Raw genomic sequence first — 21,722 nt, 5'->3', positions numbered from 1 at the left:
GATTGTTTACATGTGTATAAACATCTCGACATGACAGATGCTCAGAGAAAAGAGGTCAAAGAAATATTAGATGCATTAGAAAAACACTTTGAACCCACTCGCAATGTGATTTATGAGAGATACGTGTTCAACACGTGTGACCAAGACGGCAGTGAAGCCATAGATCAATATGTAACCAGGCTACGCCAGCTAGCTAATACATGTAAATTTGATGCCATCAAGGATGAACTGATCAGGGATAGAATAGTGTTGGGAACCAAAGATAATAGTGCAAGAGCCAGAATGTTAAGAGAGCCAAAACTAGACCTAAATCGAGCCATAGAGATGTGTAGAAGCAGTGAAATAACACAAATGCAGCTGAAGAAAATTAGTGGCACCAACCCGGAAGAACAAGTTGTTCATTATGCACAGAAACAGAAGTTACAAGGGTAAACAAGATACTCAAAAGCGTGACAAATATCAGTCTGAACAACAAGGACCAAGAAGATGTCGTTACTGTGGTGGCAAACACATATTCAACAAAGAAAAATGCCCTGCATATGGCCAAACATGTAAACTGTGCAGTAAGAAGAACCATTTCGCAAAAGTCTGCAAGCAAAGACAACATGATCAGCGTAGAATACACATGGTAGATGAAGAGATAGAAGATGACGACACATCTGATGAATCTGTACTACATATAGAGCATTATATAGGAGCAGTGAAAACAACAGGAAAGCAGTGGTTTGTGTCACTCAATCTAAGTGACAATCATGAAGACAACTACACCCTGAAGTGTCAGCTTGATTGTGGGGCCACATGCAACATGATAAGTTTCAGTGACTACTGTAAAATTAAACAAGATGGAGATCCAAAATTACAGACAAGCAAGGCCATATTGAAGTTGTATGGTGGGCCAACGATATATCCACTTGGACAGTGTAACCTGAAATGCCATTACTTAGGTAACACATACAATTTGAAATTCCAAGTCACAGATACAATGCAGAAGCCACTATTGTCGACTGAGACCTGTGAATTACTGAAGTTACTAACGGTGAACGTAAATCAACACATCAAAATGGTAACTGTAGAACCAGAGCAGCCAACCACCACACGTGACAAGCCGGACTACATAGCCAACATTCAGCAAGCTCCACTCACTCAACAACAAATACTGATACAATACAGTGATCTTTTTGAGGGTCTTGGATGTCTACCTGGATTATATCATCTGGAAATCGATAAAACTGTGAAACCAGTGCGACACCAGCCAAGAAAGGTACCAGTTCATATGAGAGCAGAACTGAAAACTAAATTAGAATCATTAGAGAAACAACAGGTAATCACAAAAGTTACCACACTGACTGACTGGATCAGCAGCATGGTCGCAGTCAAGAAACCAGGAAAACTACGGGTCTGCCTAGACCCCAAAGATCTAAACAAAGCCTTGAAACGTGCACATTATCCAATGCCAACTATCGACGAGATTCTACCACGACTAACGAATGCCCAAACATTTTCAGTCTTAGATGCAAAAGATGGGTTCTGGCAAGTGAAGCTAGACCAAGAAAGCAGTTATCTGACTACATTTTGGACTCCCTTTGGGCGATATCGCTGGCTCTGCATGCCATTTGGTATAAATAGCGCTCCAGAAGAGTTTCAGAGAAGACAACATGAAGTTCTTGAATCACTACCCGGCGTTGAGGTAATCGTAGACGATATCCTGGTATATGGCTGTGGTGACACAGAAGAAGAAGCAGCCATAGATCACGATCGAAATCTCATTGGGTTGCTGAACCGTGCCAGAGAAGTAAACCTCAAACTCAATAAGAACAAATTGAAGCTACGTCTCAAATCAGTGCGATATATGGGCCATTTACTGACAACAGAGGGTTTGCGTCCTGATCCAGAAAAGATACGTGCAATCATAGAAATGCCCAAACCCAAGGATGTACAAGGTGTACAGCGATTTATTGGATTTGTAAATTACCTAGCGAAATTCTTGCCACATTTATCAGACACGTGTGAACCCCTTCGGTGACTAACAGATACCGATGCTATTTGGGCATGGCAACCCCACCATGATAAAGCCATAGAAGACGTACAGAAATTAGCAACAAACCATCCAGTACTGAGATATTATGATGTGAAGGAAGAAGCAACCATTCAATGTGACGCAAGTGAAGTCGAACTGGGTGCAGTACTCTTACAGAACGGACAACCAGTCGCATTCGCCTCTCGATCGTTATCTCCAACTGAGCAACGATATGCTCAAATTGAAAAAGAGTGTCTCACAATCGTATTGGCCTGTGAAAGATTCGATCAGTATATACTTGGACGTAACATTACCAGCGTCGACTCTGATCATAAACCACTTGAAATCATATTCAAGAAACCGCTTCTCTCTGCTCCAAAACGACTACAACGAATGTTACTCCGCCTACAGAAATACAACCTGGATGTACGCTACAAGAAAGGCAGAGAAATGTACATCGCTGATTTCCTCTCCCGAGCTTCTCTACCACAGAGAAAAGTAGAACGCGATACACCACAGTACGCAATCTTCAACATCAAACGAGAAACAAACTTCAATACAGAAATAGAGAACATTAACGCAGCAGAATACCTCAATGTATCTGACCAACGATTACATCAGATACAACAACATACACATCAAGATGAAGCTCTGCAAGTACTTAAGACGACAATACTTGCGGGATGGCCAGATATCAAAGAAGAAACACCAATCATCACTCGTGAATACTGGAAATATCGAGATGAACTCAGTGTTCAAAATGGCGTCTTATTCAAAGGTCCACGAGTCATAATACCCAAAGTAATGCGTCCAGAAATGCTAGCACGCGTACATTCCAGTCACCTAGGAGCTGAAGCATGTCTTCGTAAAGCACGTGACGTTCTATTCTGGCCACACATGAGTGAAGAAATAAAGGACACTGTAAATCAATGCAGTACTTGCAATGAATATCAACAGAATCACCAGAAAGAACCACTCATGACCCACGAAATTCCGGATAGACCGTGGAGCAAAATTGCCATGGATCTATGCAAGTGCCGCGGTAAAGATTACCTGATAATGGTAGACTATTACTCAGACTACTGGGAGGTGGATCAGGTAATTGACACAACAGCAACAACGATCATAAACTGTTGTAAAATACAATTCAGTTGTCACGGGATTCCCGATTCTGTTATGTCAGACAACGGTCCACAATTTGATTGTGTCGAGTTCAAGAGATTTGCACATGACTGGGAATTCAATATAATTACCTCATCACCATATCATAGTCAATCTAATGGTAAGATAGAAGCAGCAGTTAATATAGCAAAGAGAATCATAAAGAAAGCACAAAGAAACAATGAAGACCCCTGGAAAGCAATCCTTGACTGGAGAAACACACCGACTGAAGGAACGCACAGTAGTTCGGTACAACGTCTCATGTCACGTCGCACTCGCACGCTACTACTTACTGCAAATAGACTACTACATCCAAAAGTAGTTGACGGAGTTACAGATGACAACAAGCAACGTCGTCGTAAATCTAAATAGGTCAGCCAATTCGAATGAAAGCACTACATACTGACAGAGAAGGAAAATGGCGTCACGGAATTGTTACACGACAAGTTGCACCCCGCTCTTACAACGTCGACATCAATGGAAATACATATCGAAGAAACAGGAAATTCCTTAGGCCAACGAAGGAAGTGATATCACCAGAAATAGAGCATCATACAGATACCGGCATAAAACCATGTGAATCTCCAACTATAAATATGCATCGCGACCTAACACCACAACCCAACAAAACACCATCACCAGCAGTGAAGTTACCGATGACAACAGATCCACCGATACAAACATCACCAATATGCTCAAGTACGCGAGCTGTTAGAATGCCATCACGCTATAAAGACTTTGTCTTGAACTAACTGTTGAAAGGATAGACTGTTAAGAACATTTAATTGAACGTTGAACAGTTGTGTTAAGTATGAATTATTGTTGAACATTATTTCGCATTTCATGGACTGTTGATAACATTTAATTGAACGTTGAACATTATTTCGAATTTCATGGACTTTTGATGAGAATATTGTTAGTGAACATTGAACTGTTGAACATTACATGTATTTACACTAGTGTTATGGTGCTATAGATTTATGCTCGTTTCGAAGAGTTTATCGATTTTAGTTTTATTGTTCAAAAAAACTATGTAAAGAGAGATGTTACGATATTGACTATATTGCTATATAGTCCATTTGACCTATGACCCTAGTCCTTAGTAACCCCATGACCCGGAGGTTGTGTCAGCCATCTTGAGAATGTAATAAATACGTACATCACGAAACACCGACCACACGCTTTAGGAATAAATAGAACGCGTTGCTAAGAGGAATCGCACCTGCATCTCGACGTCGTCTCCGGTCATGAGCAGGGTTTGCCGCGTTTTAGAAAAATTGAAAGTTAAAAAAGAATCAGTGTCGGGGAACCATTCACAATGTTTGCATGAAAAATCCCATGCGAAAGCGTTTTTTTTTCCTGTTACAAACACTATGGTATCTGAATCCCGATTAATTCATAAATATGAATCGGTAAGGGTCAATTTCCTGCAATCCTTCAAGATTAAATTTGCCTCCGAAAATCATTCTAAAGATGAGCTGGAAGATTGCCATAATTGAGTGCCACCATTTCTGTTCTAAGATTTATTCAGTTACTGATAATAATACAAATGTTCACCCCAACAGAGGTGGACACACAGTTTTAGCGACCCGAAGAGCTCATTGTCAACCGAGGCGAAGCACTACAATAAAGACTTTCCGTTCCCAATAAATAATAATAAGAAAAAAACTTCTCGTTCCCGACATTATGAAATTCTTTCGTTTTGGGGGAAAAAACCTGGAAAAAAAACTGATTTTGACAAAATAATTTAGAAATTGATATTAAGAATAATTCATAACGAAATCTATTTCATATGTACCCATAATTTTTTTTCATAATTACTGATTACACACAATTATTACAGAAAAAAATAATTTGCTATATTATCTATATTTGTGCCTTTTATTTGTCTTGAATCGTGACTGAAAGGAGCTAGAATTTACAAGCTATGTAGTGTGTTCGACAACTCATGTATTACTGTATTTTTCTACATAAAAACAAAAGAATTTCACAATGTCTTTGTTATTATAGCGTTGTTGGTAAAAGTTGAAAATGATACATCCACGTGAACCTGCTTATGTGAGATCGAAGGAGTCTCTGTTTTCAACAGCCGTATACATCTAACTGCGTCATCGCTAAGTTTCCTTGTGGACCACGAGCTCTGTTCCTTGTTTGCACGTTATCATGTTCACACAATCGCAGACATTATTTGTAAGGGTGCCCTTTGAAATGGCACATTTTCTCAATGTTTTAGCGAGTACTCCGCGGGTATATGGCTTGTTCTCACATCAGCATAATTTTCCTCGAGTTCACTCATCGCTTTCCCACATGCACTTCTCGTTCTTTGCTGCTAACTTTTTTTGCACTCTAGTATGGTGTTGTTTTTGTCTTTCTAAACATCGAGTTTATTTTTGATATTCAACGAGATCGCTTGAATTTTGAATTTGATGACGGTTCGAATTTATCCACTTTTACAGTGATCAACATTGCGTTCGAGTAGAGTTACTAGTAATTACAAGCCTGATTTACATTTTTCTTGTGGTGTTTTTCGTCAATGTATTAAATATAAGTGCTTTGGGAAATAACAATTATATTGCGCGAGTGAAAGAGTTTGGTGAGACTGTCACAACACGTTTTATTTATTTCCAACGCGCTTGGTCGACGCCTCTGATTGTGTTTATTTTGTATTTTTGTTTTCAAAATGTATCACTGGCTGCGTTTGTTTTGTTTTCCTCAACAAATTAACTGTTCCGAGATCTCTTTCATTTTTCGTCCGGCTGCTGCCAATCCAATAATTCGTCGCCGCATGTACTCAGACAAGCGATTAATCGTCACAGTCATTATACTAGTAGTTTAAGTCCAATTAATTTGTAGAAATTCAGCTATGCGATAATTATATTGTGCAGTTTTGTTTTGCGCACCCAGACACGAGCAAAAGTTAACCCATAGATTTTCTGAACTACAGCATTCGTATTACTTATGCAAATTGAGTAAGGGTCATAGTGTGAGTTGCGTTCGAAAATAACAAAGTGTCAAATTATTTTGAGCGCCGTTCGGAATAAATTTAGTCAAAATCACACACAGAAACACACACACAACACACAAATACTAGTACTCAATACATCTCGCGATTGACCAGTTATATAGCTGCTTGAACTACACACACAAGGACATAAGTATGTAAATACAGGTCACAGTTCGACTTGCGTAGCAAACGTTACAATGTGTCAAGTGATTTGAAGGCGTCTTTGTTCCAAAACAGAGAAGCATTAGGCGTTGTGTTTTGAATCGTCATTAAAACCTAAATTTATTACGAATAAAAACTTAAGTTTATACACACAATGTACGATCATTGTTACTCCAGCGGTCGGCTGGCAAGCGGACGATGTTTCTGAAGCCAGCCATAACAGGAGTGAGCGAGCGAACAAAAGCGAGCGAGCGAGCGAACAAAAGCGAGCGAACGCGAGCGAGCGGAAAAAAAGCGGTCGGTTTCCGGTCGAAAAGCAGCGAGCGGTCGGAAATTAAGCGATAAGTGGTCAAAAAAAAAAGCGATAAAAGCGGGAGGTTGGGCGGAATGAATACTGTAGGTTCTGGCCATGCTGTATCAACAACATACACAAATAGATTCTGGCCATACTGTATCAACAACATACACATATAGGTTCTGGCCATACTGTATCAACAACATACACAAATAGATTCTGGCCATGCTGTATCAACAACATACACATATAGGTTCTGGCCATGCTGTATCAACAACATACACATATAGGTTCTGGCCATACTGTATCAACAACATACACAAATAGATTCTGGCCATGCTGTATCAACAACATACACATATAGGTTCTGGCCATGCTGTATCAACAACATACACATATAGGTTCTGGCCATGCTGTATCAACAACATACACATATAGGTTCTGGCCATACTGTATCAACAACATACACAAATAGATTCTGGCCATGCTGTATCAACAACATACACATATAGGTTCTGGCCATGCTGTATCAACAACATACACAAATAGATTCTGGCCATGCTGTATCAACAACATACACATATAGGTTCTGGCCATGCTGTATCAACAACATACACATATAGGTTCTGGCCATACTGTATCAACAACATACACAAATAGATTCTGGCCATACTGTATCAACAACATACACAAATAGATTCTGGCTGGGCTGCATTAACAACATTTATGCATTCTGCATAATCATCAACACTTCAATATTTCAGTGATTAAAATAAAAGTTATAATTACAATAGGTTCGATGTTCCTTTCTTGTGCAGCTCTTTCAAGAATCAGTAGATAATTAGGAAAATGTTCCAGTGTTTTGAATTGTTGAGTGGTTACAGTTTGTTCAGTCAATGCTCTCAACAAATCAACGGGGAATGAACTGAAAAGAAAGTATTTATTAGGAATTTCCAAGTACTTTGTTTACAAAAACTTCTATTATCTTCTATTCAAGATTCATGCATAAGTCAAAATCCCATTCCATGTGAGATTCATGCATATGTCAAGATCCCATTCCATATGAGATCTATGCACATGTCAAGATCTCATTCCATGTGAGACCAATGCACATGTCAAGATCTTATTCCATGTGAGATCCATGCACATGTCAAGATCCCATTCCATATGAGATCCATGCATATGTTAAGATCCCATTCCATGTGAGACCCATGCACATGTCAAGATCTCATTCCATATGAGATCCATGCACATGTCAAGATCTCATTCAATATGAGATCCATGCACATGTCAAGATCACATTCCATATGATATCCATGCATATGTCAAGATCCCATTCTATGTGAGATCCATGCACATGTCAAGATCCCATATCCATACGAGATCCTTGCACATGTCAAAATCCCATTCCATGTGAGACCCATGCACATGTCAAGATCTCATTCCATATGATATCCATGCATATGTCAAGATCCCATTCCATGTGAGATCCATGCATATGTCAAGATCCTATTCCATGTGAGATCTATTCACATCTCAAGATCCTATTCCATGTGAGATCCATGTACATGTCAAGATCCCATTCCATGTGAGATCCATTCACATCTCAAGATCCTATTCCATGTGAGATCAATGCACATCTCAAGATCCCATTCCAAGTGAGATCCATGCACATCTCAAGATCCTATTCCATGTGAGATCCATGCACATGTCAAGATCCCATTCTATGTGAGATCCATGCACATGTCAAGATTCCATTCCATATGACATCCATGCACATGTCAAGATCCAATTCCATGTAAGATCCATGCATATGTCAAGATCCTATTCCGTGTGAGATCCATGCATATATCAAGATCCTATATGGTGCGAGATCCATGCACATGTAAAGATCATATTGCATGTGAGATCCATGCACATGTCAAGATCCCATTCCATATGAGATCCATGCAGATGTCAAGATCCTATTCCATGTGAGATCCATGCATATGTCAAGATCCCATTCCATGTGAGATCCATTCACATCTCAAGATCCTATTCCATGTGAGATCCATTCACATCTCAAGATCCTATTCCATGTGAGATCCCATTCCATGTGAGATCCATGCATATGTCAAGATCCCATTCCATATGAGATCCATGCATATGTCAAGATCCCATTCCATATGAGACCCATGCACATGTCAAGATCCTATTTTATGTAAAATCCATGCACATCTCAAGATCCCATTCCATGTGAGATCCATGCACATGGCAAGATCCCATTCCATGTGAGATCCATGCACATGTCAAGATTCCATTCCATATGAGATCCATGCATATGTCAAGATCCTATTTCATGTGAGATCCATGCATATGTCAAGATCCCATTCCATGTGAGATCCATTCACATCTCAAGATCCTATTCCATGTGAGATCCATTCACATCTCAAGATCCTATTCCATGTGAGATCCATGCACATGTCAAGATCCCATTCCATGTGAGATCCATGCACATGTCAAGATCCCATTCCATGTGAGATCCATGCACATCTCAAGATCCCATTCCGTCTGAGATTCATGCACATCTCAAGATTCTATTCCATGTGAGATCCATGCACATGTCAAGATCCTATTCCATGTGAGATCCATGCACATCTCAAGATCCCATTCCATGTGAGATCCACACACATGTCAAGATCCCATTCCATGTGAGATCCATGCACATGTCAAGATCCCATTCCATATGAGATCCATGCATATGTCAAGATCCTATTCCATGTGAGATCCATGCATATGTCAAGATCCCATTCCATGTGAGATCCATTCACATCTCAAGATCCTATTCCATGTGAGATCCATTCACATCTCAAGATCCCATTCCATGTGAGATCCCATTCCATGTGAGATCCATGCATATGTCAAGATCCCATTCCATATGAGATCCATGCATATGTCAAGATCCCATTCCATATGAGATCCATGCACATGTCAAGATCCTATTTTATGTAAAATCCATGCACATCTCAAGATCCCATTCCATGTGAGATCCATGCACATGGCAAGATCCCATTCCATGTGAGATCCATGCACATGTCAAGATTTCATTCCATATGAGATCCATGCATATGTCAAGATCCTATTTCATGTGAGATCCATGCATATGTCAAGATCCCATTCCATGTGAGATCCATTCACATCTCAAGATCCTATTCCATGTGAGATCCATTCACATCTCAAGATCCTATTCCATGTGAGATCCATGCACATGTCAAGATCCCATTCCATGTGAGATCCATGCACATGTCAAGATCCCATTCCATGTGAGATCCATGCACATCTCAAGATCCCATTCCATCTGAGATTCATGCACATCTCAAGATTCTATTCCATGTGAGATCCATGCACATGTCAAGATCCTATTCCATGTGAGATCCATGCACATCTCAAGATCCCATTCCATGTGAGATCCACACACATGTCAAGATCCCATTCCATGTGAGATCCATGCACATGTCAAGATCCCATTCCATATGAGATCCATGCATATGTCAAGATCCTATTCCATGTGAGATCCATGCATATGTCAAGATCCCATTCCATGTGAGATCCATTCACATCTCAAGATCCTATTCCATGTGAGATCCATGCACATGTCAAGATCCCATTCCATGTGAGATCCATGCACATGTCAAGATCCCATTCCATGTGAGATCCATGCACATCTCAAGATCCCATTTCATCTGAGATTCATGCACATCTCAAGATCCCATTTCATCTGAGATTCATGCACATCTCAAGATCCCATTCCAGCTGAGATTCATGCACATCTCAAGATCCCATTCCATGTGAGATCCATGCACATGTCAAGATCCCATTCCATGTGAGATCCATGCACATGTCAAGATCCCATTCCATGTGAGATCCATGCACATGTCAAGATCCCATTCCATGTGAGATCCATGCACATGTCAAGATCCCATTCACATGTCATTGAAACTCAATTTCATCACAGAAAGCAGCTGGAAGCTCAACAAACAGATATGAGCTAGTATTACATGTACATGTTGGTTAACAGAATCAACCTATTTAAACAGGTACAAAAACGTGTAGATGCTTTTACACAAAAACAGCCTGAGATAAACACTAACCAGTCCTTTCAAAAACTTATACACTTATTTTAAATTACATGTAGTATTTCTAGACATTTCGTGGGTCTTGCAATTTTCGTATAATTTCACAATTCGCATGATTTCAAAATGAGATCACCATCACAAGTTCCATTACCCTAATCCCTTATAAATCTTAGTACATGTATGTGTGTCCTATTTTCATTATGGAATGTGTTCTGCTAAGTATATATTACCATATATATACATGTATATCTATACGTACCTATCTGCAGTAATTTCCCTAATATATTCTAAGAAATCAATGGTCTGTGAAGCAAATTTGGGATGTTCCATGAATAAAGAAAGAATAAACCTGCAGATAGAGAAATGGAAATAAAATAAGTTTTGAGGTTTCTGATTGCTACATGTGTCCTATTGTGCACATACAAGTTTTATAACTTTGAAGGATGGGGTGATTTGATGATTGCTGCATTTTTACACCCAGATTACCGATATGACGATTGATTACCTTAATTTACAGACATTTTAATAATAACCTTCACATGGAAACCTGGTTGCATATGAATACAACCTTTAATATTTATGATTGTAGTATTATTAGAGAAGCATACATACTTGTAAATATCATCGACTAATGTTGTATTTTGATGGCGTCTATAGTAGGTAAATAATACTCTATAGAGTGCAATGGCAGGCCTACCAGTAACACCATAGTGGACTGATTTGTGTAAGCAAACCAAACTGCTCATCAACATAGCGGCTGCAGAATCTGAAAAGTATTATTCATAATTTAAGTACATTGAGTTTTTTAACAATCAGAATGTGCACAGTATTTGGCTGTCCTAGATAATAGTTTACAAGATATAAAAGATTTAAGTATTATTTTCCTCTACATGTATATAGACTTGTTTTCCTGTTACATGTACCTGTGTATATACCCTGGGTACCAGTAGTTCTCATTCATGTCCTCAAATGTATTTGTTAACTACAATTACTTGAAAAACTTGACAGTGGTGGATTGTTCCAGGCCGTAATATGAATTACCGGTAATCAAGTTTTGTATATCACCAGTCAATCATAGTAGTTTCAATTATCTCTATCATATATATTATCTCTGTCAAACAATTGCCAGGTTGAGGTGGTTTGCCTTTTCAGAGCTCTCTCGCGTTTATGAAAAATGCAAAGAATAAATAAAAATCAATAGCTCAATGAAACTGAAAGTATAGTTTCAATGCAACTTTTGTCTTATTAACCCTATAAAAAAAAACCTTATCTCAGAAATGTCATTGACACAATTGTTGTAGATGAGACAATGATTAAAGCCATGAAAAACAAGATTTGTATTTGTATTTGTAAGGTTTATTTGAGCCAAACTTGGCTTGAGCCAGCTTAAGTAAAACATGTATACACAGTAATTTTTGCTGGCTCAAGTCGCAGGGCCCTGTTAAAATGCTGTTGTGTAAATGTAGCATTTGACTGTTTCCATTGACATACACCTGTCATTTTTGATAACATTATTTTACTTTACACCTCGGAATGTGATTGACAGATTCGCAAATGTAATCAGTCAAAGCATGGTGAACTAAAGATACTAGGTTATATGTCTTTTCGAGAATACCAACAAGAGGTTGTTTATGCATACACTACTGGTCATGCATGATGTTTGTGTGAGGGTTGGTCTATCAAAACACCAACTGCATGAACTCAATTTCCTGGCCAGCTTTGAAGAGTATTCTACGGTTATCCTATTTTTCTATCTTTGACTCACATACAATATAATGCATTCCTGCATTCTTGGTGATACAACAGTTGTGAAGCTTGTTTTTTCCATGTGCCAGCGATCATGGCCATCTTGAAAGAATGTAAACTTATACAGATATGCACTGTCCATCCATCAAATCATATGACGTCATTGAAATGCTCATTATTATTAATACCAAGGGAATGCTTGTAAGGGTCACAAGTCTCTTTGTTTATTTCACGGTAAACTGACTTTCGCCATTTATACACTCCCTCTTAAAATAAATAAGAGACTGTAGTCTACATTCAACCCTGTCTTTCCTTTGTACCAAATTTAAGCAAAATCTGTTAAGTCCCACATACAGATGGATGGATGGATATATGGCCAAAATAAAAACAGCCGTTATTCGGCCATCTTTGATCTGATTATGAAACACACTGATATGTATGATGTATGTGCCAAATATGAATGAAAATGGTACATAAATTGTGGAAATATAGTAGTAAGGCCAAAAAGTCAGATGGCTGTCAATTGGCCATCCTTGACCAGATTTTGAAACAAATTGTAATGAACATGCACCCTAACATGTATAAAGTACATGTATGTGCCAAATTTGAATGAAAACTGACAGAGCACGTCCAAGATACCGCATAAAAAAACAAAAATAAGATGCCTGCCAGTCGACCATCTTTGATCCAATTGCGAAATAAATCGTCATGGACATGATTCCTAACATGTATAATCTATGTACCAAGTTTGAATGACAACTGACAAAGCATGTCCAAAATACAACATTTTCAAAAAACAAGATGGCTGCCAGTCGGCCATTTTGAATCAAATCGCTAAACCACTGCATGTGCATATGTCCCACATAAGGTACTAGGCACATGCAAAGAATGAACGGTATCGGTCCACAGGATTCTAAAATATGACGTTGGACAGACTGACGCACGGACAGACGAACACACGGACGGTCGGACGGACAGACTCAGGAACTCACGGACGGTCGGGGCATGTATCCTAACATGTATGATCTATGTACTAAATTTGAATGAAAACTGACAAAGCATGTCCAAAATACGACATTTTCAAAAAACAAGATGGCTGCCAGCCGGCCATCTTTTATCCAATTGTGAAATAAATTGTCATGGACATGTATCCTAACATGTATAATCTATGTACCAAGTTTGAATGAAAACTGACAAAGCATGTCCAAAATACAACATTTTCAAAAAACAAGATGGCTGCCAGTCGGCCATTTTGAATCGAATCGCTAAACCACTGTATGTGCATATGTCCCACATAAAGTACTAGGCACATGCAAAGAATGAACGGAATCGGTCTAAGGGATTCTGAGATATGACTCCGGACGGACGCACGGATGTACGGACACACAGACGGACGAAGACCGAATTATAAGCCCCTGTTTCCGGACTTCGTCCGAACGGGGACTAAAAATATGAACAATTGAAAATTGTAGATAAAATGTACCTGGTGTGTTGCCAGGCTCAAAACATAAACTGAGTACATTCAGTTTGGTGACTTTAGTGTTTATGTCATCAAATACTCTTGGGAACAATGAAGCATAGTAGCTATAATCTAACGTGGCTGGAATATCTTCTTCGGAATGTATTGATGGTTGTTGCTGTTAAGAGATATAACACAAAGTATAATGAGAAACTACCCAATTAATAGGCATTGTTGAAAACAGTTGTTTGTACATAAAAGGTCAGTTACACCTAGAATATTTTCAATTTTTAAAATTTGTAATACAAAAATTAGGTACATCTCTAATAAAGAGATTTTAAAACTAAGACTTATTTTGAGCATAGACAAACCTTCACTATTTATGTAATTACTTGTACTATTAATACCAAATATGGTAATATTGAAAGATAATGAAGTGAATTTATTTATAAATCATACACATAAATATTTTCAATATGAAGGAAATGTCAATACAAAAATAATTTCCATTTAATGTAATTATTATGGTTTCTTCTTCTCTTAGACTAGCTACTTGTAGTTTTAAACATTACCTGGTTTTCTGGAAAATGCAACAACCAATCATAGCAGAGTAACCTATGACCTGAAGTAAATGATGGGTTATTTGCATAAATTAACAACCTTCTGATAATCAATTCTTCATCAGAATCTGTAAACAGTTCACCATGAAATCTTGACTGTAACAGAAGAGACACATAATTCAGATAAACAAAAATGAGAATAAACATACAGGTAAACTGTACGGAACCGTCTGAGGGCCAGAAATGTCAGGCCTAGGCTGTTAGGCCAGTCCTTCCCCCACGCCACAGAACTGCTCGTTTAGACTGAGCTCGACAGCACACGGCGGCAGAGGTCTTCTGTCGTCAAGATTCACTTTGCAGAGCAATGATGGTTGTATTCTTGTCTATAGATGCCCTGGTGAACGCTTCACTGACGCCACCATCAGACAGCACAACCAGTTTTGTGGTGGCAGCATCACGGTATGGGGTGGCTACCACCAAAGCACCCCTCTCCATGTTATTGATGGCAACTTCGCTGGATTACGTTACAGAGACGAGATCCTGCAACTTATTGTGTTACCTTGTCTACAGAAGATAGGAGCTGCTGCAGTTCTACAGGATGAAAATGACAGACCACACCGTGCACGTGTTGTCACAGATTTTCTATGTCAACACAACATCAACAGAATGGATAGGCCTGCTTATTCACCTGACATGGCACCAATTGAACATTTGTGGGATCAACTTGGTCTTCGTGTTATGGGCAATCGTCCCCCACTAGTGGATCGTTGTCAGCTAGCTCAATGGTTGATCCAGGAGTGGCAAGCAATACCACAACGTTCACTGCAGAGATTAATGACATCCATGAGGCAACGTTGTGTTGCATGTGTTACTGCAAAAGGTGGTCACACCCATTATTGAAATGTTCCATAAACTGGGATTTTTATTTTCAACACTTTTCTCTCATGTAACAAAATGTGTAATGATTACATGCATTCTTTATCATCTGTTTCATTGTGCAGATGTTTCACGTCAATTATGTGACCAAATGGGTTTATCTGAAATAAAGGATCTTGCTGTAACTGAGAATATTCAAGTGTTTCTTAAATTGTTTTGAGTAGTATATATTGATTGCCTATAGTCATCACAGTAGATCATATTCAATAGCATTTATAGTAAACTGAGCAAGTGTACAATGACAAATTGTGATCAAAGGAGTCATCGTAAAGGGACTATTCTACCAATTACCAAATTATTGTGTTTGGCTTCTGGAAAGTCATAATATTCAATTTCCATATGTGGTATAAAAAGGTTTCAAATGACCATTACATTTAAGGCACATGGTCACATAGGCACTAAGAAATGTAATATCAAATTACATGGTCACATAGGCACTCACAAATGTAATATCAAATCACATGTGTCATATACTAAGAAATGTAGCATTCTACGAAAGACACTGTTCTCAGCTAACACATCCATCTCTTATAAAGGATAGATTTCAACTACTTTTAAGCATTTGCAATAATTTGGGGACTACCAATATGTTTGTTGTTGACCAATACCACTAGCGGCAACTATCTAGCAAAAGCAACACAGCCTTTGCATTATGTACATTTCCAGAGATAATTCAGCACTAGATCACGGTTACTAGAAGTAATCGTGACTATTGATCGAGTAGCATTTTGAAATTTACAATTCCCAGGTATGTTTTCGAAATCACAGCCTTAATACATGACACATTTTACCCCTTCGCATAGGCCATTTTTACCACTTGCATACGGCACATTTTTGCTACTTGCTACTCGCATCCTTGTACACGCATATGGTACATTTTAAGGCCATACATACATCATGAACAACGGAAGTAACAAAGTGTACAGTCATACGATTTGAAATTAGTATATTTTATTTTATAAACATATAGATATATAGTTTTGTTTACAGTAATATAGTTGGAACATAAACATGTCAGAAGTATGGGTCCAGAAGATGATACTTGATTATGATGATTTTTTAACATTAAAATGCTTGATACTTGATGATTTTTAGCACAAAAATGGCCACCATTCTGCCATTTTTAATAGAATGACACGATGTATAATGAATATTTAAAATTTGCACATAATCAGTCACATTAAGTCAGAGATATGGCACTAGAACTAAATTCATCAAAACAAAATGGCCGCAAGTCGGCCATTTTGAATCTTATCTGAAAAACAAAATGATGTGCATCAAGGTCCTACATGTATAATGTCCAACGTATATGTATATACAAAGTTTGAACAAAATCCATCTGTAAACAGCAGAGAAATGCTTGATTTTTATGATTTTTTAGCACAAAAATGGCCATCAATTGGCCATTTTTAATAGGATCGTCAAACCAGTATATCTGTATATCTATGACATGATGTGTAATGAATATTTAAAATTTGAACATAATCAGTCACAGCAAGTCAGAGATATGGCACTAGAATCACATTCATTAAAACAAAATGGCTGCCAGTCGGCCATTTTGAATCTTATCTTAAAAACAAAATGATGTGCATCAAGGTCCTATAATGTCCAACGTATATAAAAGTTTGAACAAAATCCATCTGTAAACAGCCGAGAAATGCTTGATTTTGATGATTTTTAGAACAACAAGTAATTGAAAATGAAACACTTTCTGTTAAAGTTTTGAAAGTTATCTTTGTGCTCGTCATATTAAAGTGGAGGGGTTGTTGCGAGCATGTCCTTGTAACTTGAGTCCCAGTGGCGTATACAGCCGATTGTTTATTTACATCAAGGTTCCAACCCCTCCGGCATGTCCAAGTTATCACATTTTAAACAAACAAGAAGGCCACCAGTCGGCCAAATTTGTTCAAATTGCAAATTGAATTGACATGTACATGTATCCATTTATGACTTGCTAAATATCAATAAAAATGATACATGGGTGACAGAGATATAGTAATATGGCCACAAATAAAAACAGCCGTTATTCGGTCATCTTTGATCTGATTATGAAACAAAGTGACATATATGATGTATGTGCCAAATACGAATGAAAATCTTGGAAATATAGTAGTAAGGCCAAAAAGTCGTATGGCTGTCAATCGGCCATCTTTGATCCAATTTTGAAACAAATTGTCAATGACATGTATCCTAACATGTATAAAGTAGGTGCCAAATTTGAATGAAAACTTACAAAGCATGTTCAAGATACCACATTTAAAAAAAAAAAAAACAAGATGCCTGCCAGTCGGCCATCTTTGATCCAATTGCGAAAGAAATTGTCATGGACATGTATCCTAACATTTATAGTCTATGTACCAAGTTTGAATAAAAACTGACAAAGCATGTCCAAAATACTACATTTTCAAAAAACAAGATGGCTGCCAGTCGGCCATTTTGAATTGTATCTGAAAAATAAAATGTTGTGCATTAAGATCCCATAATGTCGAACATATGTACCAAGTTTAAATTGCAACCAAACAGGGACTAAAAATATGTACAATGGAGTGAATATTGCATCTGTTTTTTCTGTCGCGTTTGTTACCGATTATGTCAACAGCCATAAACACAGTTAATAAATTATCCAACAATGATAATATTTTGAGCTTCACATTGCAGAATACACTTCATCATACAATCTTGTATGTCGTTGAATTGTCCTCTAAACATGGTATTTATGTTGTCACATTTTCTTTTTTCAGGAATCTTAATTTTCTCGTATGCTAACAAATGTCAACAGTGTTTCCGTTCCGAAATTCATGGTGACGAAAAGCAGATTAAAATTTTGGATGCTGAAGCAAAGGCTTTGTATATTGCAAGAGGTGTCAGAGGGTGGTCAAATCAGACTGTGCAAATTGACAGTCTCTAAAGCTGGTCTCAAACACGGTCTCATTTCTGGTCTTTGTGGCATCCAAGAGTCTCTAAATCGCTCTCAAATACGGCCACAGATGGCATCTTCACACCTGGTCTCATTTGCCATTTAGACATACATACCTCACAAATATTTGCTAAAATTATCAAAGTCGAAAATGCAATTGTTGAACAGCGAAGCTAAAAAGTGAATTTAAAGATATCATCAAGCAATGAACAAATTGTTGATAGATTAGTCAGAGTTGTAGAACAAGGATTTCACAATTTAACATTAGGTGCTGCAGTTAATAATCATTAGTATCTTAAACAAGAAGCCTGTCGGCTGAGACAGCTCCGCTGTTAGCAATGCACATTTCAATTAAGAATTGAAGATATCATTAGAAAATGAACAATATTTATAGTATCAAAACAATCGTACTTGTGGTTTTTAACAAGAAGTAGAAATATCACTTTTTACCAAAAATGACAAAAATATTCACCAAAATTAGAGAATTAAAGATATCATTACAAAATGAACAAATCTGAGAGAGGTCCACATGTAGTACAAAATGTACCTATATATGTAATATCAAAGCAATTGGACTTGCCGTTTTTTAACAAGAAGTCAAAAATATCACTTTTTACCAAAAATATAGTTCAAAATTAGAGAATTTGAGATTTTGCCATGAGATGAACAAATCTGACGACGAGGGACGACGACGGCGGTCAATCAGTATAATGAACAGCTCCACTGTGTCGACTTTGCAGGGCTAAAAAACCTCTTGGGAGGGTGTGTTTTCTGTGTCGGTGAATTATCTACGCCTGTGTGACTGTTGTATTGTGTGCTTGGTCATACAGTAACAAGAAAGTGAAAGCATGTTTTAGAGAATTTATATTTTGTGGAACTTGTAAATATTATCATCAGATAGGAATAGTAAATGAATCATTAGAATTGCATTTACCTTTAATAAGAAGACTAGATGAAATAACGGGAAATCTGCAGTACACACACACTGTATAAATCGACTCTTAAAAATCTGCATATAAAATATAAACATATTTAAGGGCCAGAAAAAATGTTCAGTACTTGTACATGTACTTAAGATATTGATGGAAAAGCTGCAACTTATTATGCAAATCAGAAAATTAAAATGAACAGATTTGAGTGTAAAACTGATAAGGTCTGCATAATGTAACAGACCATCTATGTACCAAGTTTCATTGAAATGTGATCAGAACCAAAAAAATATGAATTATTATTATTTAGGGAATTAATATGAACAGATTTTAACCCAAAACTGATCATATTTGTACATTGTCCTAAAGCATCTATGAACAAACTTTTATTGAAATGTGATTAGTACTTGAGATATCAGTGTGAAAGTTGAAAATTGGTTAATTATGTAAATTAGGTGATTAATATGCATAAATATGAACCAACAACTAATTGGCTCTCTGCTCTGTTTAGATTCATTTAAAGGTGAGGAGTAGTACTCGAGACATCAGTGGAAAAGCTGAAAATTAAATAATAATGCAAATTAGGTTATTAATATGCACAATTATTTACCCCAAAACAAATCAGTTCTCTGCATAGTCCTAGAGGACCTATGTACAAGTTTCATTAAAATGTGATGATTAGTATTTGAGATAAACATGAAAATCCAAAAATTAATTAATTATGCATGGTGAATAATGGTGATTAATATGCACAAATATTTATCCTAAAAAATCGACCTCTGGATAGTCCTTGAGTATCTATGTACCTTGTTTCATTGAAATGTAATGCTTACTACTTGAAATATCAAAAGCTGAAAATGAATTTATTATGCAAATTAGGTAATTAATATGTACTGATATTACCCTAAAACCTACCAGGCCTGTGCAGTGTCCTATGACATGTAGGTACCAAGTTTCATTGAAATTAGTTATGATTAGTAGTTGAGATATCAGTAGAAAAGCTGAAAATTTACTAATCATTATGCAAATTAGATAATTATTATGCACAGATTTTCACCTAAAACTAATCAAAACCTGGCATTAGTTCAGAGCATCCATGAACCAAGTTTCATCAAAATTCAATGAGTGGTCTGAGAAATAAACTCATAGACAGAACCTGAATTAATATTTATAATTAGCTAATCAATATGCATATACTTACTGCAGGTGAAAGGTCATGGACTAGTGAGACGCAGTCCATGAGTTGTAACATAACATAAAAGAGACAAGAAGATGTCATTAATGATAATGCTTCCATAAGAAATGATATGGCTCTTTTCAGCTCTTTTGTGTCAACATTCGATGGCAATTGTCCAATGGAAAACATTTCCTGTAAAACAAAATTACATGTATAACCAAATTAGTAAAGAAAATCCTCTAAAATAAAATGTGAAAATGTACCATACAAACCACTATTCCTGCCAGTAAACAATTTTTAAATTGGAACCAATCAGTAAGCATAAAACAGTGAAATTAAATATCATTTACAGTAACTTAGAAAACATACATGCAACAAAGAAAGATGTTGTTATGTTCAAAATTCTTAAATTCATCACAAAAATGGATTAATGAGATAAGGGAACACATACAATGTAAAGATATATTTTGAAAGTGTGAAAATTGCAAGAATTGCAAGACCAACAATCATTTAAACATGTACATCCAAAGAACTTATACAAACATGGTTATTGCATGGAGGCCCCTTCATTTGCTCATCAAGTAAAATACATGGTTATTGCATAAATGCCTCTTCATTACACATCACATACAATACATGGTTATTGCATGAATGCCTCTTCATTGCATATCACATACAATACATGCTTATTGCACAAATGCCTCTTCATTGCATATCACATACAATACATGCTTATTGCATAAATGGCTCTTCATTGCATATCACATACAATGCATGGTTTTTGCATGAATGCCTCTTCATTACACATCACATACAATGCATGGTTATTGCATGAATGCCTCTTCATTGCCCATCACATACAATACATGCTTATTGCACGAATGCCTCTTCATTGCATATCACATACAATACATGCTTATTACATAAATGCCTCTTCATTGCATATCACATACAATGCATGGTTATTGCATGAATGCCTCTTCATTGCTCATCACATACAATACATGGTTATTGTATAAATGGCTCTTCAATGCTCATCACATACAATACATGGTTATTGCATAAATGGCTCTTCATTACACATCACATACAATGCATGGTTATTGCATGAATGCCTCTTCATTGCTCATCACATACAATGCATAGTTATTGCATGAATGCCTCTTCATTACACATCACATACAATGCATGGTTATTGCATGAATGCCTCTTCATTGCTCATCACATACAATACATGGTTATTG

At 37.2% G+C, this 21,722-nt stretch overlaps 1 protein-coding gene across 1 annotated transcript in view; it reads right to left on the bottom strand.

The window, feature by feature from the left end:
- The window catches only part of LOC102805317 (AP-5 complex subunit beta-1-like), a 158,826-nt gene that overhangs the window by 72,877 nt on the left and 64,227 nt on the right, over positions 1-21,722 (bottom strand). The window contains exons 8-14 of the mRNA XM_085504580.1: positions 20,503-20,672; positions 19,307-19,381; positions 14,513-14,675; positions 13,984-14,112; positions 11,367-11,520; positions 11,014-11,103; positions 7,429-7,564 (exon numbers count right to left, since the gene is read on the bottom strand). Of these exons, the coding sequence (XP_085360706.1) occupies positions 7,429-7,564; positions 11,014-11,103; positions 11,367-11,520; positions 13,984-14,112; positions 14,513-14,675; positions 19,307-19,381; positions 20,503-20,672 (917 nt within the window). The remainder of the gene's footprint in view (positions 1-7,428; positions 7,565-11,013; positions 11,104-11,366; positions 11,521-13,983; positions 14,113-14,512; positions 14,676-19,306; positions 19,382-20,502; positions 20,673-21,722) is intronic.

The sequence above is a fragment of the Saccoglossus kowalevskii genome, chromosome 10 (genome assembly GCF_978046115.1).
Source record: "Saccoglossus kowalevskii chromosome 10, keSacKowa6.1, whole genome shotgun sequence".
Lineage (NCBI taxonomy): Eukaryota > Metazoa > Hemichordata > Enteropneusta > Harrimaniidae > Saccoglossus > Saccoglossus kowalevskii.
The sequence above is the reverse complement of the archived record's forward strand: the minus strand, read 5'-3'. Positions and strand labels throughout refer to the sequence as shown.